Here is a 25,175-nt window from a genome sequence, read left to right as displayed (position 1 = left end):
ACATAGACAAGCGTAGACAGTGACACGTTAGGTATGATAATGAGATGAAAAGGTACAACTTGTTTCTACACACTGGAGGGTGGAGAATTAGCAGACAGTTGATGGACAACTGATCTATTGATACAAAATAAATAAAAAGCTAAAATGTTGTTATTTGGGAAGTAGCTGTTTAAATCAGCCAGTTAACAAGATCAAAGCTGGCTGAACTACGCAACTTGTAGTGCTGAAAATCTGTTTATGCCTTTGCTCTGATGGATGTGTGAGGTAAGCAGAGAGGGTGGGTAGATCCCCTCCTGTAGAGAAAAGCAACTTCAGTGGCCCCCTTGTGGAGCCCCTGGTCTTCTACTCTGATATCTGCCTCTGTGTGTGTACAGAGAGCAAATGTGGGAGAAAAATACACATGCGTGTACATGCGCATTCGCAGCATGTGTGTGCTTGCGGGTGTACATGCCTGTGTTCTTGCAAGACGGCCGTGTCGTGTGTCTTATCCGCCGCTGAAAGAAAGGTGAAGGAGGAACAGTGAGGGAGTGAGAGAGTGTGCAAGCTGGAGTGTGCGTATACATGTGTACCTGTGCAAATGTGCATGTCCAGAAGAGAGAGCGTGTGACTACAGAGGTCCGCTTGGCTCCCATGGTTCTGTCTCCAACTCCCTCCACCTCCCTGTCTCCTCCTCTTGCCTCGTTCTCCCTGTGTATGTGTGTGTGTGTGTGTCTCTCTCTCTCTCTCTCTCATCTTCTCTGACTCAGGCGCCCCCTGACTCTCGCTGTTGGGATAGCACCACCTCAGACTGCCTTGGAGGTCTCTGTCGATTTCCCACAACCCTTTGCCAGTTTGACTGAGGAGCCATTGAGCTCTGTGTCAGTCAATCTCACCCTCTTCCATTTCTTCTCATCACTTGGCTGCCCCAACGTTTCAGATGCATCCCTTCTCCCCACAATGTCTGAGACGTGCTCTGGTCTGTCAGCCAGGTGCGGTACAGGCTGTGGTTAATAAACCAAAGTACCTTACACCTGCTCCTAATACAGGCAGAAATGTTGCATTCATAACTCTGTGTGTGAGGTGCAGTACTGGACTAAGTCCTAATTCTGTGTCATGTGGGAAGCCTGTTAGTGTGTCTGTGTCCTTTTTTCGAAGGTGTGGTTTAATTTCCTGCCTCTCGTTTTCTCATTTTCCCCTCAGACATTCTTTATCCATGACCGGGACATTTAGCGTCTATGCTACCTCAGACAGCCTGTCCACACAGTCTGTCTTCAATAACAGAAGACACCAAACCACAGGGGAATAGAATGGTTTGCCCAGTCACTGCGATTTTAGAACCAATACCTAAAACTCACTGTGGACTCTGATTTCTTTAATGTACTGAGACAGGACTCCTGTGTCTACTGACCCAAAGTCATTTCTGCCTTATCTGGCTCAGGTGGAAGGGTGTGTGACCAGCTGAGAGTCCAGGAGCAGGAGCTGTGGGGTGGTGGGGTATGTGCACCAGCTGAGAGTCCAGGAGCAGGAGCTGTGGGGTGGTGGGGTATGTGCACCAGCTGAGAGTCCAGGAGCAGGAGCTGTGGGGTGGTGGGGTATGTGCACCAGCTGAGAGTCCAGGAGCAGGAGCTGTGGGGTGGTGGGGTATGTGCACCAGCTGAGAGTCCAGGAGCAGGAGCTGTGGGGTGGTGGGGTATGTGCACCAGCTGAGAGTCCAGGAGCAGGAGCTGTGGGGTGGTGGGGTATGTGCACCAGCTGAGAGTCCAGGAGCAGGAGCTGTGGGGTGGTGGGGTATGTGTACCAGCTGAGAGTCCAGGAGCAGGAGCTGTGGGGTGGTGGGGTATGTGCACCAGCTGAGAGTCCAGGAGCAGGAGCTGTGGGGTGGTGGGGTATGTGCACCAGCTGAGAGTCCAGGAGCAGGAGCTGTGGGGTGGTGGGATATGTGCACCAGCTGAGAGTCCAGGAGCAGGAGCTGTGGGGTGGTGGGTGTGTGCTGAGATTTCTAATCTGTCTGATCTTCCTCTCCTGCATGTTTGGTGTTCGTAGTCTAGCGCTCCTATACCTATTCATTCCTCTCCACCCTGCATATACGTTGCCAGAGTGCACACACACACACACACACACACACACACACACACAAGAATGCCAACGGAACGACAATGGATTAAATTTTTCTAGATTAATTTGCTCTCTGGTTAGAGTAAAAGGAGGGGGAGAGAGAGAGAGAGAGAGAGAGAGAGAGAGAGAGAGAGAGAGAGAGAGAGAGAGAGAGAGCGAGAGAGAGCAGGGGTCAGGGTCCTGTTGGACTAGATGGAAGTCCTGGAGGCTGAAGGAACTCTGCACCTTCAACCCAAAGTTCTTTCCCCGTCTCCTCTTTTCCCCTTCTGTCGTTCTTTCCCTCCCTCCCCCCTCCTCACGCTCCACAGCTGTCTCACAGTGCCACGTAGCTCCGCAGGGTTATTAGACACATGGAATTCACCAGACCCACAAGCAGACCTGTTGTTTGCTCTCTCTCTCTCTCTCCACCCCCCCCCCCCCCTCTTCCCCAATACTTTCCCCCTGACTCTCACTTTCTTGTGGTTTGTAGTTTTATAAAAGAATCCCATTTGGAAGGTGCTTTTGTACAGTTCTGGGTCTCAGTGGGTTTGCTCAAGATCTGAAGTACACTGTGGCTAAATGAAATTAGCTGGTGGAAAATAAGATGACTGTTCTGCAATTGTTTGTTTTTATTTATATGTGACTTTATCGATCTTTACATTGGCAACACTCAGGACTTCAGTAGTAATAGTAGTAGTGAGTATAATAATAAAAACAATAATTTGTGATATATTCTATACAGCCAACTCATATTTATAAATAATAATCTTATGAATAAAGTGTGTACTCTTCTGTCATCTAGTGGTACATTTATGTAATTGCACCATCACATATGTCGCGTCTGCTGTTAGTGTTTTCTCTATAACTACGTGTGGGAATGCTTTGTTGTCTCTGTGGGAGATTGTTAACAGTTTGTAAATGAAGAGTGTGTTTTCCAGATTAGCTGTTCTCCCTCTTCAGTAGGTCGTTGTATGGCTATGCGTGTACAGCACAACGTGTGTGCTTGTCCCACCCTGCTTGCCATACGTCTCATCTTACACGGCCGCACCTTTCATCACCTACAGGCACGGTTATTTATTTATATTGGTCCAAATTAACCTACATCTCCATGTACTGGACATCAAGCACCTCAGAAGGTTCAGTACAGACTTTGCACAGAAGGACTCAAACACTGTCTAGGCATGATTCATCTCTGTGTATCCTGGTCATCATGATCCAGACACTCAGACAACCAATCAGTGTCCTAGGACAGAGGAACGGTTTCTAAACTAAACCTCTAGACCCTGCCAGAGTCTCACTAATGTGCTTTTCCTTCACTTTTATAGACTGCAGCGATGATCAGAAGCCAAGTGCAAACTTACGCCAAGCTTGTACATAGAAAAATAATGTAAGCAGTTTTGAAGAGAAACAGATTCACTGTGTTTGTTTCATCGCATGCTGAAATTTTATAGATTCTGGCACAAAAAAAAAGGTACTTTCACAAAACACACTATGACATTGTACTGAACGACAGAAAGGTTGTCTTTGTACATGCACTGCTATTTAAGAACAAGAAATAAAACCCAACAAAACAGTTGCCATTTATTTCAATAACTGAGGCACTTTCAGTGGAAACACAATCAACCAACAAGATCAACAGAAATAAACAGGAATATGGTTTAGTGTCCAATATGTTACCATCACATGGGAAACTTCAGGTCACATGTGTTACTACAGCAAAGCATCTTGGGTCACCGAATGGTTTCAGGAGTGATTTTCTTTCCCTTATCCATATGGCTTGTGTGGTCTGAGTGCTCTACAGTGGTGTTTGTGTACTACAGTGGTGTTTGTGTACTACAGAGGTGTTTGTGTACTACAGTATTCTGAGCACACTACAGTGGTGTGTGTGTACTACAGTGGTGTGACTGTATTAGTGGTGTGTGGGTACTACAGTGGTCTGAGCATGCTCTATGATTCCGAGTGCACTTCAATATGTCCAGTAAAACACACCATCTGGTGTGAAGGACCTCTCTAGCCTAGCGGATGCAGAATGTCTGCTCTTCTCAGTCCACTCAGTAGAAGTGCACTACCTGCGATCCCCTCAGGCAGCTGAACGCCTGGCTGTCCAGTCTCCCCATGTCCACCAAGTTATTCTCCAGCTCAACCCTCGCCAGTTGACTGTAGGGCGCCTCGGTGTGGCCGGCCCAGCAGAACGCATCGCGCGGGACCGTCCGAATCTTGTTGTGGGTGAGCGTGATTGAGACGAGCCAAGGCGGGAGCTGGCGTGGGACCTGCCGCAGTGCGTTGTGGCTCAGGTCCAGCTGGTGCAGCAACGGAAGCATCCGGAAGCTTCCGGGAGAAACCCTGGCTATCTTGTTGTGGGCGAGACCCAGGTGCTCCAGGTGGGGTAGGGAGAGGAGCGCTGCTTTACTGACAGTGGAGATGGAGTTCCCCTCCAGGTTGAGGGTCTTCAGTGAGCGCGGGAGGTGTTGAGGGATCTGTCTGAAGAAGTTCCCCTCCAAGTTGAGACTCTCCAGGTGAGTGGCATTGATGAGTGCAGTTTTGTCCAGGCCCTTGTTGGTCAGCCTGTTAGCGCTGAGGTCCAGCACCTGGAGCTCCGCCTTCCCCTGGAAAACCCCTCCTTGGAAGCGCTGAATAAGGTTGCCACGGAGGTACAGCTCCTGTAAGCTGAGAGGGAGGTGCAGGGGCACTGAGGTCAGCCGGTTGTGGGAGAGGCTGAGGGTACGCAGGCTGCCCAGCGGGGACAGCACTCCGGCAGGTAGCGGGGACGACCCGCTCCCCAGGCTGTTGTTGCTCAGGCTGAGGATAAGGAGGCCCGGGCAGTGGGCCCAGGCCGCCTCCGTCATCACCTCCACCCTATTCCCATCAAGGCGGAGTTCCTCCAGCGAGGAAGGAAGGTCTGCAGGAACGCTCTGTAGGACGTTCCGTTCCAGGTGCAGCCTCTTCAGGTTCGGGATGCCCTCGAAAGTGCCCTTGATGGAGCCGTCCGTCAGCCGGTTGTTAGTGAGCACCAGGAACTCCATGGAAAGGTACTCTGGGAGTAAGCCCACAGCGATACCATCAATCTGGTTGTTCATGAGGAGGATATAGCGGGAATTGTATGGAATGCCGTAGGGAATCTTATCCAGGTTTTTGTCCGAACACTGCACCACCCTGCCAAAACAGGACAACACACAGACCTGTTGAGATCATATCCATATTTCACATACTGTACATTAACATCAGGCTTTTTAAAACGCTATCAGTAAAATTATTTCACTGGATTTATGTGTATGATTATGATGTATGTCATAAAAACAGATGAATCTGCAGCTCTCAGAAGGGTCTGTTAGAGACGCACCTCCCATAGCAGACGCAGGCTGGTGGACAGTAGTTGTCTTTAAAATAAGGAAAAAATGGAGCCATAGTCATACTCAGGGAGTCTTTTCCCTGTTTGAGCCATTTCACTTTCCTCCCTTTGTTCAAAGCTTTCGTTTTCTCCTCCTTTCCTCTGTGCTTCTTCACAACTGTGTCCCTCTTCATTACAGCCATTGCCTCTGTAATTCCGTCATGTGGCTCAGTCCTAAAGGAACCGGGCATGCGAGCAGCAGTATGGCCTGCCTTTGCTGCCATCGGCGTGAGACTGGCATGGCCTTTCTCCTCGGGGCGGGGCTTGGCACTGCCACTCTCAGTCTGAGCCAAGAATGCACTGGTGCCATTGGTCGTCAGAGCGGTCACATTTGTTGCAGGTGAAGGGTGATTTGCCCGGGCGCCAGAGAGAGGCGTGGTCTGCTCCACGGGAACAGTGTACTGTTGTAGGATCACTGGGGGACTCTGCGCTGTAGTGGACATCAGTGGGACGTACCAAGAAGGAGGAGTCGTACGTTGGTTGTGAATCTGATGGACTGTTGTTTGAGGCCCAGAGCGATATAGATCCTCACTTCCTACAACTGCGGGTTCCTTGCTCTCATTCGAATATTTCTCAGGATCATTAAAGGTTTCCCGGCCACCTTCAGAGTCTCCTGTCTTATCCTCCACTGTCTGCGAACGTTCTGTGTCTGTCTCATCGTCTGCCCTTTTCCACTTGTTTTTTTCATCACTTCCTCCACGCTGGCCTACAGACCACCCCACCTCTTCTCTCAAAGCTCTCTCCTCTTTCTCCATCACTCTCTCACTGTGTAGACCATCATTCTTCACTGCTGTCGCACTGACCCAAGTACGAGGTCCTGACTTCTCTTCCTCTCCATCCTTCACAGTGTGCTGTCGGAGATGAAATGAATTTGGCTCAGCCCAGAATTCGCCCTCCACAGACACATTCTGCAGAGCTGACACATTCCGACCTGAAGAAGAAAACACACTCAACGAAGTGTCAACACATGAACAAATTTTAAAAAGCACACTTGAAAATGAATCTCGAGTGTTATGAATATGATTTAGACAGCACGAAACAACAGTGCATAGTGCAGAACCGAGATGTAAGCACTTAGTCATGGTGGTACTGTCTACAGCTCAGTCCTTAGCATGATAACAACAGAGTCAATCAAAGGAAAAGTTTCAACAATAAGGACAAACCAGGATTAGACAAGTGTCAGTTAGGTTAGCAAAACCTACTTCAGCAAATCATTAAAGCACAATCTTCTGTGTTATGAATCCTTCTGAACTGCTCCCAGTACTTACTTGGCTGAAGTGCTGATCTCTCAACAGTTCCAGCAAAGATCCAGAAGATCAAGATCAACGATCTCATTTTGTACCGGCAGTGCTGAAAAGACGACACTCCCATAAAAACAACAATCCACCGCTGGTCCAGACAGACGGCTTCCCACCACAACTGAAGCAGCGTGAGAACCAGTCAAGATTCAGAAGTTTTGAGAAACCATCTTGACCGCAGGACTTTCAAAATGGCAAAGGCAAAGCAATGGCTGACTCCACAAATTCACCAAAAACCAGATTAAAAGAAAAAAACTGGTCCAACATTAGAGAGTGAGGGTGGAATCTATCAGAGGCCAGAATCTATCAGTCGTAAACATCTAAAAAGAAAAGCTTACCTAAATTATGTAAGCTGTCCTTTAAATAGTCAGGTTTGCCTACTCTCTCCGTTGTGTTGGTTTAAGGTGCATGCTGACCTTTTTAGCTACGCTGTCCTAGAACAGTGTCCCCATGACACAGAGGGATCCAGGCATAACTCAGGAGTACATATACCCTCTCTGACTCACAAACAGGCCACTGGGCCAATGGAGCCTTTGTAAAAAGTCTACAGACAGGATTCTGCCCTTTGTAATGGCACTTTATCATTACGGGAATTTTCTCACACAAACAACAAACTCTGAAGAATCTATCAGATCAATATAGGGAAAAGAACACTATAGAGAGAGGTCAAAGGTTATGTATTGAGGTCACTGCTGTTTGCCATTTCTCTGCAGCGTCTATTACCTGCCCAGTGACGCCAGGGTGATAAATGGTTTCCATACACATCTATGACCTCTGACCTTGCCGTAGGAGCCGTCTAAAAGTGAGTGGGTGCCTTAAAATGCCAATACCATTGTGTCGTGGAACTGGAAGAATACGTCATCCCCTGGTGGGAACCCTGCTACGAGTCTCCCAGGTCACTGATAAACTCTGTGACTGACAGATCTATTCTGCTACCACTCCAGCATGACAGACTGAGGTGCACATCAGAGCTTGACCGTTCCCAGAACCAAAACGTGTTTAAAAGAGTCCAGCTGCCGTGAGTTGACATTTCAGACTCTTGAGCAATGGAACAAAAACATAAGTGTTGGCAGAGACGTGCACACAGCCGCCAGCATGGTCCTAAGAGGAGATGAGGCCGAGGCACGTAGACGGACACACCAGCTCACGTTTCTCCGGCTCATAAACAACCTCGCACGTATATGTGACAGGACATGTCTATTGTTTACTGTCTTGGGATTATTATATCATGAATGACCACATTCAGTGTGGCAAGTGAGCAGAAAGATGATGGACAGAGCAGGAAGTTTGACTCCACTGGAGGTTTTCACAGTAGACACGTCATTTAAGGAGCGTCAGGATTAAGGTCGATAATGTTGGGCTGTTTGTTAGATGTTCAATCTGATGAAGAAAGTGAGATGTAATAAATTTATAAGGCCATTTAATTAATAAAATTTTACACACACACCCCTCCCCTCCCCAAAAAGCTACCAAATCACAAACTGAACTTTAATATAGAATCAGAAACTAAAATGGGGATTATTTATGAAGTGAAAGCCAGTTAAAAAAAAGCACAATATATATTATGTAAATTTAGAATTAAAATGGGCCTGTGTCTCAAAGTTACACCTAAAGCAAGAAGAGTATGTGGTGAGATAGAGCATTGGGATTTGTCGAATTAAAATCTTAATAAGGGCCCAATAATGTGTAAAACTCTCAAATACAAAGGAACTCCCTCAGAAATCTCTGCCCAAATATGTTTCTATAGGAATGACAGTAGCTATGATATGATAGGTATGACTCAGTCGCTTGCTTAATGGTTACTATTAAAAACACTCCTAATTTGAGGAGCCCGTGGTGAGGACTTGTTCACCATTTGGTCTGTTTGGCAGGAAAGTCATCCTTAACATAAGCTCACTGTGGGCAACAGGAATCCCTAATGAACCTGGTCTGGACTGCAAAAGTTTAACACTTTATGTAAACATTCTGTGTAAATAGTCAACCATTTTGGATCATGGCTTTATTAATGTAGCCATCTAGTGGTGTCTGTGAGTACTACATCAACTGTGCTTGTAAAAATGAAAAGCAAACATTTACATACATGGGAACAAAAATGCAAATAAACCACTCACTCTTATACTGTTATACTGTTTATACACTCTTTAAGGCACTCTGAGTACTTCTGTGTCATGCAAGAATTTCTGGATCAAACTGAAGTCTTTTGCAGTTGTATAGTAGGCATTGCCTGTTTTTTGCAAATGACTATTAGTTGTCAGGCATGAATTAATTGAATTAGGTGTAGTGATTCTGCATGTGTACTGCAAAGTTTATTGTTACAGGATTTATGAGGAATAGTAGTGTATACTCAGTACAATATCAAAGTTAGGAGTAGGACTTTTTCTTTCAAACATGTTTTCTTGAAATCTTAATCGTAGACAAATGTCTTATCAGGACAGCCAGCTCAGGGCGTCGTATAAACATTAGGTAGGAACTTAAAGTGTTGTGTGTAAAGGCATATAAAGATGGGTACTAGTCTTCAAATCTTCGGTCACCCTTTTATTGTTGTTGAGTGCTACCAGTACTAGCTAATAAGATATAAATTAGTCAAACTAATTATGAATACTGATAACATAAGTGAAGTCTTAACAAAAAAAAAAAAAAAAAAACACACATCAAATGTTTCAACATGTATACAGTACAGTTCTATTTCAAAATATCCCTGAAAAGAGGAATTTCACATGGTCTTCAAAAACATAACTGTTCAGAACAAAACACAATCTTACGTTCAACATGAATTTTAAAAAAAAAAAAAGAAAAAAAAAAAGCATTTAAGGAGCTGAATAAGCACGGTCATCTCTGGATGAGTTTTCTTCTCATACTGACGCGGGTCCATAAGTTTCGGGCTCTTCTGGCTATCGTTGTGCTCGAGGGGAGCCGCAGACTTCGCAGCGGCTCTCGGATGCAGGTCAACATTCCGGAACTGGAGTCTTGCAACTGCTCATGGGAAATGTAGTTAATCCGCCTTAACTGCTTGTTGTAGTAACTCCGCAGGTCAGACAGCTCTTCCAGGGCTGCTGCAGAAATGATGGAGGCCTCTGATGGACAGCTGACCAGGACCGATTTTGGGTTTTGCTTGGGTTTACAGACGCAGTCCGAATTCAGAGGCGATAACGGCCGTCTCTTATGAGGGGACACCGACCTTCGCTTGCTGTTAAATTTAAGCCCATCATCACTTTGTGATGATCCACCACCTCCAGTTATATGGCTCTTTTCTTGAATGCTGACCTCTACGTCGACCTCAATCACAGAAGGCCGGTCACATTCAGGTGAATTTAAAGAAATGTTCTCTTCCAGGTTCTGGGTACGTTTCTTCTCCAGGTTCTGCTGGTCCTTGTCCATTTTAATTAATTTGGCATTTCCATGCAAGTCCGCATTGACAACATTAAGGGGAGCGAACATGTCTACCTTCAGCACAGTGTCAACTTGCACACCCTGAGAAACAGAAGAAATTGGACATTTGTAGTCTGGAAACAGTGTAGCAGAGGCAGAAAGAGGCACATTATAGCTATAAAATGCAGTTAGTGAACCATGCAAGGGGCCACTGTTAAAAAACACCCCTGTGTGAGTGAAACCGCAACTGCCTCAACTTGTAGAGCACAGGCAAAAATCTAAATTATGAAAATACTTGTAGCCAAGTCAAAACGTGTAGCATGACAGACTGTAAAGAAAGCAGGCATGGGACAAGCCAAGCAAAACAAGGGAACGGTTGGGGAAGATTTTTGGACATACATGTGCTTCTCAATCAACATTCATACAATGTCCACATGCCGATTTGAGAATTCAGAGGAAGGGGACTGTACTTTGGGGCTCTTTTCCTCATGGACTAGGCAACAGTCTTGACTTTCTTGGCCACAGGGTTTTTCCCAGAACTTTCAGCAGGTCTTTTTCCATCTTTCGGTTTTACCTTGGCACTAGTCCTATCTCCACTGCATCTTCCCTCATTTACCTGTGGGCAGCACAAGAGCTTTTCAACGTGCAGTGTCAGTCTAGAGAATGACAGTCCAGTGGGCTCATCCCATCAAAGTGTGATGAAGAAAAACAAAAGAGGGAGAGAGAGAGAGAGAGAGAGAGAGAGAGAGAGAGAGAGACCCCCCCCCGGCCCTACATCGGAAAACCACACCTACACATCCGCTGATGGGTGCTCTGTCATATGCTGCGGTTTCACCTTCCCAATGAGAAGTAGGATGTACTTTTCAGATACCGAGGACTGTTAAAAGACTTTGAAAATCGCTTCTAAATTTGAATGAGAACTCTCAGGTTGTTCAGATCACGTCAAACTATCTCTGCTACAACAAACTGAAATGGTAACTACAAATCCTAATTTCAGATGTTACCAAGAAGCTATTTTAACTCTGTGGATGAGCAAACCAGAATTAATCTCTGATTAGTGTTTACAAATTGTTGTGTGGGTGCTACTAGCTACAATGAACTTTGTGGAAATCATACACATATTAAAAATTGGGAAAGAAGTGAGGTTAATTAGTAAAAGTATGAAAGACTGTTCAGTGGTAAGACACCACATTCTAAAACCTACCTGCCATCTGGTGTTCAATAGGACACACAGTAAAGGTCACATACCCATAGTGACTCATAACCTTTTCAACCACAATTTCCAGACACTGATGACAAATCTGTTAACAATAATTACAGCACTGATGTAATAAGTGCTTGCTTTTTGTTTTTGGAACTCCAAATTAGATTATATCACTTCTGATTGGTCACATGTGACATGCCTAGAAAAAAAATAACTATGGAAAAAAACCAGTAAATGTGAGTATCTGCTAAAGTCTAAGAAGCAGCCAGCTTTGTGTCCCGTAAAAACACTTTAGGATCTTACAAGGCACCACTGGCTGTCTGAAAGCAACAGTCTCATCCCCAGTGGGCCATAACAGCTAAATGCACATACCAATTTTACCAATCAGCTTTTCTTTTTCATTAAACAATGTGAAAAACCGGTGCTGAGAGAGAGAGAGAGAGAGAGAGAGAGAGATTGTAAGAACCACCTACAACTGTGAAAGACCAGAAAAGCACACAAAGAGTATGAAAGCGTTTTACACTTGAGGCTGCGTCTGGACTCCCCTGGCCGGGCACAGACACTCTTCTTCTCATCTTCATCATGACCGAGTGGTTTTCGCTCCTGAGCAGAGCAGCTCTGCGTCCTGCCTTCAGGTAGAAGTAGGTTGTGTACGGAGTGAAACTGAAGTCTTCACTTTCAAAGGGAATGCGTTTAAACAAACAAACACACAAAAACAAAATATGCTTCATCATAGGACTTAGTTCACATTAAAATTAAGCCAATGATTAAACAAAAAGATACTTTTTCACACCACCTCCCCCCTCTATTTAGACTTTGTTAACAGATCAGGTAATAGATCAGTGCAGGCATCCTACGTAGAGGGAGGACATTATATAACAAAACAAGAGCATCATTAAAAGGTACTACAGTACATAACCTGTCCAATACGCATTTACTTATACACTCTTACTCAGTAACCTTAAGACGTTAATAACAACAACAACAACAACAACAACAACAATAATAATAATAAAGTAAAACCTTCTTGTCTGAGATGTCTGAAATCTCAGGACCATTAAAAAGTACCTGAAATAGCCATGTAATAAGAGATGGGCAACGATGGCCTCCACTTCCACACGGGACAGGTTCGTGACCTTGGTCATTTTGCGGAGCTTGGCGTTCCCTTTACCCATCCAGGTCTCGCACACCTTCAGAGGGGTCATCTTCTCACCCAGAGATGCAGCCTGCTCCACCATACCCACCACGTCGCGTGCATGCTTGGTGACATCCATGGTGATGTAGTCTGGCACATAAAGACAGACCAGTCACACCAGTCACAGTGAGGGCCAGTAGAACTGGAATCGGAACCGATACTCAACAGTTTCTTGCATTGTTTATTAAAGTTCAGCTGCTTGTTTATGTCTCTTCAGCCGACGATAAATGCCCAGTTCTCTCACCGTTGCCATGCCGACAGACATCACACATTTGGTTGCACTCTTCATCATCCCAAACTTCGTCAAAATGGACTGCCATCATGGCACGGCGACATCTGTGGGCAATCCCCAGACACCAGCGCAATAAGTCAGCGTCAAATGTATTCCTGTAGCGCTTTTTACAACAGTTATCACAAATCAGCTTTACAAATATCCGGAGTCCAAGCCAAGGGTGACTGTGGCAAGGAAAAGCATGAGGAAGAAACCTTGAGAGGAACCACAACCCAAAGGGGGGAGCCGACCACCTCTGGCCCACAACGGACACCAAAACAGCGACAGATGTGGCACTGGAGCCGAGGCATCTAATTCTCAGCATATAGAATTCCTACTGGTTCACAGGCTGTAGTGTCTGCCTTTACCTGTCCACGTTCTGACAGTAGGCCACCATGTTCTGAAGCTTCTGCTGGCCCGTGTTTTCCATGACTACCAAGGTACTGATCCGGAAAATGTCTGCAAATCCGTAGTACACAATGCAGTCCGCTGGACTGTCGTCTCTCCCTGCAAACACATCGACCATCGTCTCGGGTCATTTGAGTCCAACACCATATATGATGCGTTACTGTTTCTATGACTGTGAACCACATCAGGTTGATTTGATACTGGAAACTGTCCTGTACGAATGTGACCTGTGCATGCATGTCCAGTGATGGTTGGTGCAGTGTCCTGTCCTCCTCCCCTTCCCCTGCACCCAGTGTCAGTCCTCCAGGGGTCTGTGGTTTCCGACTGAGAGTACGCTGTGCTGCTTCTCACCAGGTGTGTGCGAGTGTTTGTAAAAGCGGATATCTGTCTGTAAAGAGTCCTGGAGTTTGAGAAACGCGCTACATAAACGTAGCTAATAACCAGGACAGAGAGAGCGGGACTGCACAGTACACGCTGAGCCTAAAGGGCAGTGCACTTCTCAGACATGTCAAAGGTTAACATGAACATACTTCAACGAACACCACCCCACCTGCCCGGCCACTCTCTTGATAGTAGTTCTCCATCGACTTGCTAATGGTGTGGTGGATCACAAATCTCACGTCTGCCTTGTCGATGCCCATTCCAAAAGCCACAGTTGCAACGACCACCTGCCAAGACAGCGTAGATTCAGACACCGGGACAGCCTCTGTGCGGTCTGCGGAAAGTCTAAGCACTAGCCACTCTCAAACGGCCTCCCTGGCCTGCTGGATGACAGCATGTTACAACAGGAACAGATTGAAGAGCTGCAAAACTAGGACAATAAGGCCATACGGCAATTACACTGCTGCGTACACAAAAACAAAAACAAAAACAAAAACAGAGATCTCATATGCATATTGGAACCTTCTGTGAGATCTGTACTAATGATAACAGTAAACAAACAAACAAACATTAAAAAACTATGTTCTGTACAACCCAAATGTAAAGTAAACATGCATGACATCAGAATGACTGAGAAAAACAAAAGGCAATTCAGGGTTGAACTGGGGTCAGGCAGTAGATCTGGGCTTTATGTAACATTCCTCATATCCTTTAATGTTTTAGAACATTCTACTTTTACATTTCTTTTCTCAGAAGTAAGCCCAATTTTCACTCACAGACGTCTATCAAATTGTTCAAGCAGACAGCAGTTTAGTAAACGGTTACCTCCACAAAAACAACAGATTTCTGCAGATCGGCAGCAAACCAACCTCAGACATGGAAAATGTCCAGAAAATAACATGTGCTGTTCAATCCAAGCTGTATTTAACAAAAAACAATTTTCCAACCTGTATCTAGCAAATGAAAACACAGCTGAAGAGCTTATCTGATTACTGGTGCCCCCTACAGGCAGGAGCGGAAAGAGACAGAAAACTACTCCTGAACAACATGGCATAAAGTTTTTGACATATTGCTCCTTTAGAGTTCTGGGCAAGGCAGCACATCGCCGTCAGAGTTCAGGGACTGGGGGGCTGTACCTGGATCTTTCTGCTGGACCACTGCTGATGGACCAGGCTTTTGTTCGCCGGCTCCATGTTGGCATGGTACGGCTGTGCCAGTATACCCCGGCGCTGCAGGTCAGCAGACACGGCCTCGGCGTCTTTCTGAGAGAACACGTACACAATCCCTGTGCGGAACCGGAAACACGGCGACTCGTTAGTAGTAACGTTTGCCACGCGCATGTTTCATGCGTACTAACACGCATTTTAATAACAGGTGCATCGCTTGACGTGGGTCAGGGATTCCAGGCGGTTTCTAAGCAACATTCTTCGTGGCACTACCTGACTGGTCCCTGTATCGTCCTTCGATCAGTGCTGCTATTTCTTTGGTCGAGCCGTCATTATCTTTGAATCGAACCTGCAGAAGTAACGGCAAATAAACAAACAAACAAAAAAAGAAACAAGGAAGGTCACATGGGATTATTCTTTTGTGTTGCTATGCAGCTGTATGTTTTCATTACCTCGCATGCAGGCTAACCGTCCTCAGGTACAGATGCTGAATGTAAGACGTTCTCATAGATGTGAGACAGTCTGTGAGAACGCTTACCTCGTAGTAGAGGTTCGGCCTGTTGAACGGGGCCGTGAGCGTGACGGGTTGTGGAATGCACAGAATCTTCTGGCAGTCCTGGAGAACGCTGCTGGTTGCGGTTGCAGTCAGCCCCACCAGAGGCACCTTGGGAAACTGTCTCTTCAGGATGCCCAGAAGCTTGTAGTCTGAGCCACAGAAAGACCATTCCAATACTGCAGTAGCTCACAACTCAGGTACCAAAGCTATCGATAACTTTCAGCAATTTTGCTTTTCATTATTGCTGGCAATGATGTCGCTGTTTCCAGCAAAAATAGCTTTTTTTAATCAATTAACTATAAATTAATTTGAAATATATGCAAGATGTACGCTGATTGAAAGGGCAAAGTGCTACCAACTCCAAGGTTACGGGCTTGAATCCCAGGCGTCATGCTATGAAACATTGTGTGTTTTACCAAGAGAGCATCTGGTGTCAGGTGCAGTCATGAATATTGTCTTTGCGGTGTATGTTATCTAAATAAAGTATCTAAAGTATCTATTGACCGCTCTACGATTGTAGGACCTTAACAGCAGGTAAACCTTGAACCCTTGCAGTGACGACAACCTCACCTGGTCGGAAGTCATGACCCCACTGACTGCAGCAGTGAACTTCATCCACTGCAATGCGGGACAACAGTCCCATATTGTAGGCCTTCTCCAGCTTAGACATCAGTAATTTGCTCTTGGCAATCTTCTCTGGGGTTACATACAGCAGTTTGAAGGGGCTGTTTGTATCGATCATGCCTGCCATAACAAATTTAGATTCTTCCTGTAAAAACCATAAGAGAAAAAGGTGAACATATAGAAACTCAACGCGAGCTTATGTCCGCCATCATAGCTATTTGGGGTGACGTCTTTACTGTCGAGCACATGGTTTACCTTCGTGCTAGACGCGTTGAGTGTCACAGCAGGCACGTTAATGGACTTCAGATACATGAGTTGATCCTCCATCAAGGACACCAGTGGAGCAATAACCAGTGTAAACCCTGGCAGCCATTCAAATCAAAATTAACAGAATTTTATTGGGGGGTGGGGGGAGAATTCAGTAGGGTGACGTTCTCCACCACTCCAGAGTTCAATTCCTGTGTAATGTGTACATCCGGGGAATAAAGTGATTGTGACGCACATCTACCACCACTAGAGGGAGACATTCCCCCCACCGTTGCCCAGGGACATGCTCGATTTCAAAACAAAACTGAACCATGAAAACATCAACAAACAAAATCTAATGAAAGAATACATTCCTGGAAGCTTCCACCCTGTGGGATGCTGGTTGGTTTAAACTTTGGCTGGAGTTTAAACAACAAAAGAAACAGTTGCATTCCTTTACACAGTGCAGTTTACAGTATCAGTGTTCAACCAAAACATCTGATCACTAAGAAATTACAGTTCAAATTAAGGTGAGCTTCTATTTTAAATATCTGAAACACACAAACACACAGCCACTTAAACTATATTATATGAAGCAGGCATCCGTGGCGTTTGAGTGTTGGAGACTCAGCATGTGAACGCACACCCGCGAGCTCCTACGTACCTTTACAGCAGACAGCCGGGAGCTGGTAGCACAAGCTCTTGCCCCGGCCAGTGGGCATGACCAAGAACAGGTCTTTCCCCGCCATGCCGAGGTTGACGGCTGCCTGCTGGAGTGGCCGAAACTTCGACAGCTTGAACACACTCTCCAGCTTCTTCTGAACCTCTTCTGACCACGAGAAGTCTATTAGTAAAGGTAGAAATATCACTAGAAACCGATACACATAGGCTCAGTATTACAGAATGGATATAGAGAGCTTTTAAGTAAGTCAGTTCAACGTAAGGTGCTTCTATCCATCGTCTCTGAAATTACTGAAGTGCTAACCAGACTCCTCATAGTTCTGAAGGTCTTTTTTGCTGAAGACTGCTTTGGGGGGCTTCCCAGATCCTGAGGGTTGCGAGGGGTCGTTAGAGCCGTCCAGGAGCTTCAACAGTCTGCTCTTCCTGGAGGTTAGTGAAGACTGCTTCTCCAGAAGCTCAGAGATCTGCAGCTCCAACACCTCCAGCTCGGCTTCTACAGATTCAAGCTCCGCCCGAACCGCCTCTACACGGACCAACGCGTTGCCCATCAGTAACAGCATGCAAACGTAAGCAGCATCAACATCAGAAACTCAAAAGCACACTGCTTGAAACCATTCACCCACTCACTGGGTGAGTAAAAAACTCACATTTTATTCTCCTTGCAAAATGACAGAAATGGCAGCATTATGTCATGTAAATAATAGCTCATCATTAATACAAGGATTGTTTTCCACACATAAATGCCAATACTAATAAACAATAATTAAATGCTATCATAACATGCAAGAAAAGCTGGTTAGCCCAATCAGCTAACAAGCAGTGCACAACCTTTAGTCTTATTTTGAGTGTTTTCTTGCTGTTCCCAGCAAGATGGCAATGGCATATAAATAGGCAAACAATATTTTCCCCCTGAGGTTAACACTACAGGCAGATTAAACTGGTATTAGCTTTCACACACAGCATCAGAGTTACGAGACTGGGAAATGTGTCTGCCATGTTCTGGTTTCTAACGAGCTTTGCTTCACAGGGATACAATTAATGATGCAAATCACACCATTACGTTCACCTGCCTGTCCTCACGAGACAAACGGCTGACTGCGGCTTTGCTTGACTCTCCAAAACACTTCATTTTCATTTTTAGGTGATCTGACGCCATATCAATAAGTCTTAGGTGCACTAACCTTTATCTGTGATACTGGCCATTTCAGAACTTTGTCTTCAGGATGACAACTCGAAGATCAGGAGATCATGCTAAAACAAAGCGAAGAGTGCACGAAATGGCGCGCGGTCAATTACATTGGCGATTAATCCCGTTACCCGTGCACGTTAAGCACTTAACGAAGTATATAACTGCACACACGGCCAGTGGCATTACCTTTCAAATGCAGCACGCTAGAAACTTTTACTTTTATTTTCATTTGCTAAGGTCCTTGGAGCGGAAGTGTAACAACGTTACATCCGAGCAAATGTATAAACGTATAAATGTATACATGTATAAACCCTAGAAGGTAAAGGTAAATGGTTATTCGCTCTGTTGGTTTAGCAGGTTAATTAACTAACTTTATAGCTACAGTACCACCCTAGCTAGCAGCCTAGCTGGATAGTTTAACTCTAGGAATACACAGCCATCACATCCACAACAGGTATCGGGATTGTACGCCTTTAGCAAAGACACGTCAGTAATTCAGTTGTCACTTCAGATACAAAGGTAACGTGGCTATCTGATAAAGTAATAGTAGGTTAGTCGCTGATGAAGTAAAGGTAATTTGTTGTAGTAATGGTAGGTTAGTCGCTGAGTTAGCTGTGGTTAGCTAGCTCGCTCGAACTTCATTCATATTCACACAGGTTTAACACAGCTTGCTAATATAACTCCAGCTGGGGACTTACACTTGTGGTGAGGAAAGTGGGTCAGGCTTTTAAAAACCACAGCGCTGGCTGAGAAAGTACCCAAGGCGAGCGCCGAGCCGACGGCTTGTTTGCTGCAGCCCTTCTCGTTGCCCCGCGCGACGCCGATACGACACGTGAGTTTGCGCAAGCGGAGGCGTGCAGGACAAGCGACGTGCTGAGCCCCGCGCTGCAGAAAAGTATAAATATGTTAGCTTAGCTATGTGGGTTCACGATAACGCTTTGGTTAGCTTACATTGGTGTCAGAGAATACCACTCTGAAGGGGATTTTGTAATCATTGGAAATAATGTCTTAACGACCTTAGCAAAGCAGTTTAGTCAGACAGAAACTAGCATTGCTCCGCTGCAGTGACTTATTTAGGCGGGGTGGAAGGAGAGCTAAAATGGAGGTGCACGCTAGACTCAAGGTGTGCTGTTACTCTCACTTTGAAAATTACCCTGGACTTTCTAATGAACCGACTTGGCAAGATGGCTTAATTAATTTGATTGACCTGTTAATAGTGCAGCTTTGTTCATTTCTCTGCCATTAGTGGATTCCATAAATATGCATTTTTAAATGTATAGATAGGTTTTCAAACAGGAACATGAAATGTCTTGTCATTTAAGTATTTATAAGAAGAAATGTTTAGTTTCATTATTAAAGGCTGTATGAAACTGGGGGGTTGGTGTGACTTATTAACGGCTACTGGTAATTTTCTGCAGACCCAACATGGCTTTTACTTGTACTTGTGAATTCATGTAAATACATTTTTTAATCAGTAGGTGGAGTAAGGGAGCAACGGTCGCTTGGCATTAATGAGGTGGAACGTGAGCATTCTAAATAAAGTTTAGTGTAAAACAATTGAAATTATTTTCTATGTTTTCCTCTAAAGTAAGATGGCAGATATTTGGATTTTAGACAGACGGCAAAGAAGTCGCTTCATGCTGCTTGTAGTAACATCGTAGCTTTCATAAGCTTTATATTTCTGTACTTTGTCTAAGCTCTTTTCAGTCAGTTTTAGTGTTTTATTTGTTTAGTTTATTTGTGCTCTTTCCTTTGTCTCCTCTGCTGATTTGAATTAAAGGAGACGAGCGGTTTGGGGATAAAGTTATGATGTAAACAGCAACCAAAGAGATGTAGGCAATAACAATGTCTACCTGCAATGACATCCACCACAAGAGGTCGCAATGAAACAAGAACCTGCCGTTCGTGCTGCACTAAATATTTCCTAAAACCAATGCATGGATAGCTAAAACTTTATTGACCCCAGGAGAAATTGCAGAGACAAACATCCACATCACATGCCTGAACCAACAGCCTCTTCAGTTAACAACTAAACATGCTAAGCAATTGTGTCACAGAGTCACCATAACTGTGTGAACCTACAAAGGCCAAAAGAACCAAGGAATCTGCACTTCACTTTGTTTTTAAAATATTGACTTGGTTATTCGGTGTCAGCTGTGACGGAAGCGATCCCTTCGGTTTAGTAAATCCTGTCTTCAGAGACAACCCCCCCCCCCCCCCACACACACACACACACATACACACACACACACTCACACTCATATTCACACAAGCGTATAAACTCAGACTGTTCTCAGAATGAACCACAAGATAGAGTTTAGATTGAGGCTAAAATAAAATAGCAATGTAGTCAAGTACAGTACAGTAGTAGCTAACATTTCAATAACAAACAGGCTTAATATTGATGGCACATGGTCATATTCTCCACGAATGTAAACGTATCTTTTTTACGCTGTTTGCCATCGACTCCAAGTCAGCGTTATGTGGGACCCTTTTGCGTGTGCAGACCGGACCGAGCGCTCCTCCCCGCGTGTCCCGTGCCAGCGTCCACAGACTCCTCTGCGTCCGCAGGCTGAACTCTCCTCAGCGCCTGTCGGGTCCACACGACCATTCAATGGCTGTTTGGTCATTCGCAATCGTTTAGACTCCCATAGACATCCTTGGACCAAGCGCAGCGTCATTTAGCATCACTAATGGCAGAGTTCAGACAATTGCGCGTCTATGGTCAGACAGCGTCTGGAGGGCCGACACAGAGGATCTGTTCTAACATGCTTCCACCATTTCAGCAGATGTGCTCTGTGACATTTAGGGACTCCACTTCAGAAGCACCCCATTTTCTAACAGCTGAATGTTACTAAACTCAGTGAGTGATCATAGGCCCTTTTCTGTGTCCTGCATGATGAACCAAGCATGACCCCAGGAGATTGAGTTACTGGGCCTGGATGTTCTGATTGGGGTTCAGCTTACTCACATCATATGACTGAATAAAAGGGTGTTTAATGAGGGACGTGGGCTCGGCCTCTGAAATTGCCAAAGTAACTGTTACATCCATGACATACAGTGACATAGTTGTAGCCTCAGCTCTGCATGAAACTGTAGCTGTGGGGTTAAATTACCAAATGTGAGCTTTAATTTAAGGATATTTGCATTTATAATGGGTGAACCATATTGTAATCTCCTCCTTTCTTATATATAGCCCCTCCTACTACAGGGATTAAGTAATTGGATAGCTGACTGCTATTTTAGCCAGCTGTGTTGTTATTTCAGTAGTTCACTGTAAGCAGAAAATAAACAAATGTCTCGAGTTAATTCCAGATGTTGCACTTGCATTTGAGATATGCAGCCGTCCTCTCTCAGTATGAGGACATATGTACCAGTAGCAGTAGCGCAGGCCACCATGAGGCTGAAAAAATAAACACTGAGTGTGTCAACACTCACCAAGGTCAAACACTGAGTGTGTCAACATTTTGGGTGCAATGTTAAGATGCAATAAGACACTGATGAGGTTTAGCAGTAGCAATGGAAGTGGCAGAACCCTAAAGACCACAATGTTGGATACTCGAAGATTACTTTCAATTATCAGGAGAAAAAAGGGCAAATACCTAAAAAAAACATTATATAACATATAACTGATGACTGAAGACCCATCTATTTGCAGAATATTTAAAGGACAACTGACACTGCTCCCTTATTGACTGACTAATTTAGTACTTATTGTATGGCATTATTTATGCTTTTTAACAAACTCTAGCACTTATTGTTTATAGCAATTATCATTGTTTAAGATAGACCTTATGTATTTTGCACTTCTATGTATCAGCATTCATCCCTGTATTCTACAGTATTCTAGTTCATTGAATATGTTTAATTCTAACCTACTATACTGTACTTGGATATATTCTATGAGTAAATGACAAAGCACTTTTGTAAGTCGCTCTGGATAAGAGCGTCTGCTAAATGCCATAAATGTAAATGTAAATGTAGTGGCAAAAGCCACCATAAAAAAGAATACATCAAGATGACCTGAGAAGATTTAGCATAAAGACAAAAACCACTAACTCTTCCATAAAAGGACTGTGGAGTCCCAGGACAAAGTCTTTGTTGACAAATGAGATGAAGATTAACTTTTCCCAGAGATTGAACGAGGTGAGAGTAGAGAACCAGAGGAGCAATTTGGGATCCAAAGTCTGTCACCACGTCCATGAACCGTGACGTCCTGCCGCTGGAGTTGGAATGATGCTGGAGCTGACTCATAGCTGGAGTTGACTCAGATCTGGAGTTTACTCACCGTGGGAGCTGACTCAGTTCTAGAGCTGGCTTGATGCTGGAGCTGACTCAGTTAAGCTCAGGAGTGTAGTAGCACCTTCACTGCTTCAGTTTAGATGCTTCAGCACTCAGCAGGTTCTTATCACCAGTTTTTCAGTCAGAAACACATTACTCCCATAGCTAAACGTGACCATTAAACCTGCACTTATGAAAGTATCATTTTGCACTATTGTTGATTCATAGAACCCTTCTAGCAGTTGTTGTGTGGTATTGCACTAGTGCTCATTTCTTTCTAGGTATCAGCATTGACCTTTCTACCTAGCTGGATGTCATAAATGTAAATGTAAATGTAAGTGGTCTGATCTTAACCAGTCAGATCAGTCACCTGACCTAAACCCCACTGGGTTTGCATGGCAAACACTGAAGAGCCCCTAGAACATCCAGGCAGAGAAAATGATTGCAGTGCAGATCTGGCAGATCTTAACCAGGGAAACTAACAGCATCTGGGTATATCACAGATCCTGGAATTTGTATGGATCACAGATCCTGGGATGTGCATGGATTACAGATCCTGCAATGTGTATGGATTACAGATTTCAGGCCACAAATGACAGCAAAGCTTAGTCCTTCACAATTTTATTCAGGACCAGTTAGTTGGAGTTCAAAGCTAATATTCTGCAGGTCAGTAGTTCCACAGTCGAGTTAAGGAGACCTGCCCTGTGTGTGAGCCTGTAGGCGAGGTTTCACTGGGAATTCTACAAGGACAAGTTCCTAAAGGAATTGCTGGTCTTTTCCCTTCCCTTCCCTTCCCATCACTCATCATCCCAAGCATGTTTCCTTTTGTTGCTCTGACAGCCTGGAGTAAAATGGCACCAAATATGTAGACGTGTAACATTCAGCAACAGGATCTCAGAGCTGATTGCCAAAAGAGATTGTTGAATATCTGTTCTGAACAGCATTTTTAAAGCTGGATAACTGTATGTGTACTGTGAGTTACATAAAAGATTTAAACAGTCAGAAGAACATTTTGGATGTTAAATGGATGTAAAAAGACCTGCTTGTTCATAACAGGCAGTGCATGTTTATACCTTGTGTATGTGTGTGTGTGTGTGTGTGCCTGTGTGTGCCTGTGTGTGTGTGTGTGTGTGCGCGCCTGTGTGTGTGCGCATGTGCATGTGTGAGCATGTGCATGTATGCACGCGCATGTGCGTGTGCCTGCGTGTGCGTGCGCGCGCATCTGTCTGTTTGCATCCACGTGATTGATCGATGAGGAGCAAGTCTCCTGCACATGCTCCACTTGAGGACAGTCTCACCGCTCCCAGTCCGGAGTCGGCAGGGGTGCCCAGGAATCCGCTCAGCCCCTTCCACCGCCATTGTGTGCTCGCTTTTCTTCCACAGAAAAGACAGAGCAAGTGAACAGAACGAAGAACACAGGGGAAGAGGGGCCTGGCGTGGGGGGGGCGTGGGGGTCGAGGTAGTCAGAGAGAGAATGAAACTTTTGGGCGGCTTTCAGTGCAGCGTAGCTGTGAAAGGGGGGTGGGGGGGCATGAATGAGAGAGAGAGCAGAACTCCAGCAAACGGCCACATGGGCCGTTCTCACTCGGAATAATGGGGCTCTTTCTTGCGACACTTAACCCCCCGAAAACGGCACGCTGGGAGCCGGAGGCGCGCGAGCCAGTCTGGACAACAGCTACGCTCAGACACGCTCCGCCACCGCTTAATCGAATTTTACACCCAGGACAGAGAAGCCCCCCACCCACCCCCACACCGCCCCCCCTGCACGTGGAGCTGACAGGGCCCTCTCTCAGGATCACACTCACCCCCCAGCAAGCATCCTGGGAGGGAGGGGGGGGCGTCAGTTTGGAAGTGTAAAAAGTAGTAATGAAAAAAAAGCCAAGAATTCCTCTGCACAAGCTAAAGCAAAATTGCAAACTTTTCATTCGAATTAAAATGGATTCCCTTTAATGCAATCTCATATACGCTACATGTTTTTGCAAAAGCAATGTGAAAACTATCATATACTTACAAGAAGACCCCATTGGCCAAGGTCTTTAATATTACGAGAGGTAGGACAGACAGGGCACGCCAGGTGTTTCGTCGTGTATAACTGGACGGCAGCACTGTCCAGGACTGCGGTGTACCGGCAGACTTCATTCACCTGGCCAACAGAAGGCCGCGCAGCAGGCCGGCTTGCCCGGAGCCACAGGGCAGAGGATGCGGGTCAGCGACTGTCATGGACTCTCTGTACCCTCTTGGTCGCACACAAAGGACATTTTTGTTATCACGTCGCAGTTACTTTCACCTTTCACTCAAACCCGCCTGACTGGCTCCAGGTGAGCGTTCATGTGAGACCGTCTGCAGGATGACTTAGCAAGCCCCTCCCATCCTGACCCTCCTGGCCCTGCCCCCCAAAGAGTCCATGACATTTACACCTATAATAATTAATGCTGCTTGCACAGTTAATGCCCAATTAATGCCCAATGCACAGTTCCAGCTACAAAGACAGGTACACCAATTAGTAACCCATTATCATATTGGTCTTTTTAAAATTTTAACATCAGGTTTTACTGTAACTGCTGTCTGAGGCAGAGTTTTGAGCGTGGCAGTGAAGCGACGCTCGGGGAGTTCGTCTGCATCCACAGGCCGGATGATGTATTCATCAACTCTTTTGTGGCCTCTCCCACACAGAGCCTTTCACGCGCTCTCCCTGTGTTTACTCTGTCATCTAACCCTGACAGACGTGCACTACACACGGACCTCATTACAGGCCTGTGACAGAACAACTACTTCCGGTAAAAACACACACGCGTGCACATACGCACAGTGACGCACGCTAGCTCACACACGCACACACACACTC

General features: G+C 45.3%; 2 protein-coding genes across 3 annotated transcripts; both read right to left on the bottom strand.

Moving 5' to 3' along the window:
* Positions 1–3,541: 3,541 nt before the first annotated feature.
* LOC145659915 (uncharacterized) lies at positions 3,542–7,182 on the bottom strand. The gene is made up of 3 exons (XM_081723468.1): positions 6,730–7,182; positions 5,414–6,392; positions 3,542–5,226 (listed from the first exon to the last, which is right to left on the bottom strand). Exons 1-3 carry the CDS (start codon positions 6,830–6,832, stop codon positions 4,125–4,127), a joined length of 2,184 nt encoding a protein of 727 aa, XP_081579594.1. The 5' UTR covers positions 6,833–7,182; the 3' UTR covers positions 3,542–4,124.
* A 1,561-nt stretch (positions 7,183–8,743) lies between these two features.
* On the bottom strand, positions 8,744–18,891 carry recql (RecQ helicase-like). Of its 2 annotated transcripts, XM_027021607.3 has the most exons (16): positions 18,748–18,891; positions 18,042–18,111; positions 17,165–17,383; positions 16,844–17,023; positions 16,189–16,295; positions 15,880–16,078; positions 15,292–15,458; positions 15,027–15,102; positions 14,724–14,872; positions 13,757–13,874; positions 13,167–13,305; positions 12,772–12,863; positions 12,401–12,617; positions 11,854–12,007; positions 10,599–10,744; positions 10,090–10,230 (listed from the first exon to the last, which is right to left on the bottom strand). In XM_027021607.3, exons 2-15 carry the CDS (start codon positions 18,061–18,063, stop codon positions 10,622–10,624), a joined length of 1,962 nt encoding a protein of 653 aa, XP_026877408.2. In that variant the 5' UTR covers positions 18,064–18,111; positions 18,748–18,891; the 3' UTR covers positions 10,090–10,230; positions 10,599–10,621. The 2 variants fall into 2 exon arrangements, with proteins under 2 accessions (XP_026877407.2, XP_026877408.2); XM_027021606.3 differs by lacking the exon at positions 10,599–10,744 and having other exon boundaries at positions 8,744–10,230.
* Positions 18,892–25,175: the final 6,284 nt, after the last annotated feature.

Source organism: Electrophorus electricus, chromosome 11, assembly GCF_041902795.1.
Source record: "Electrophorus electricus isolate QZ-2024a chromosome 11, ASM4190279v1, whole genome shotgun sequence".
In the NCBI taxonomy this organism is placed as follows: Eukaryota; Metazoa; Chordata; class Actinopteri; order Gymnotiformes; family Gymnotidae; genus Electrophorus; species Electrophorus electricus.
This window is presented reverse-complemented; position numbering and strand designations above follow the sequence as displayed.

Bases quoted from the DNA above. Each gene is read 5' to 3' on its own strand.
- LOC145659915 (XM_081723468.1), bottom strand. From the start codon at position 6,832: ATGGGAGTGTCGTCTTTTCAGCACTGCCGGTACAAAATGAGATCGTTG. The intron at 6,393-6,729 runs GTAAGTACTGGG...TTTCTTCTTCAG, and splicing joins GAGATCAGCACTTCAGCCAA to GTCGGAATGTGTCAGCTCTG. The intron at 5,227-5,413 runs GTGCGTCTCTAA...CTGTTTTGGCAG, and splicing joins GCCTGCGTCTGCTATGGGAG to GGTGGTGCAGTGTTCGGACA.
- recql (XM_027021606.3), bottom strand. From the start codon at position 18,063: ATGGCCAGTATCACAGATAAAG. The intron at 15,459-15,879 runs GTGAGGTTGTCG...TCTGTGGCTCAG, and splicing joins GGGTCATGACTTCCGACCAG to ACTACAAGCTTCTGGGCATC. The intron at 13,306-13,756 runs GTGGGGTGGTGT...ATGTGTTTGCAG, and splicing joins TCAAGAGAGTGGCCGGGCAG to GGAGAGACGACAGTCCAGCG.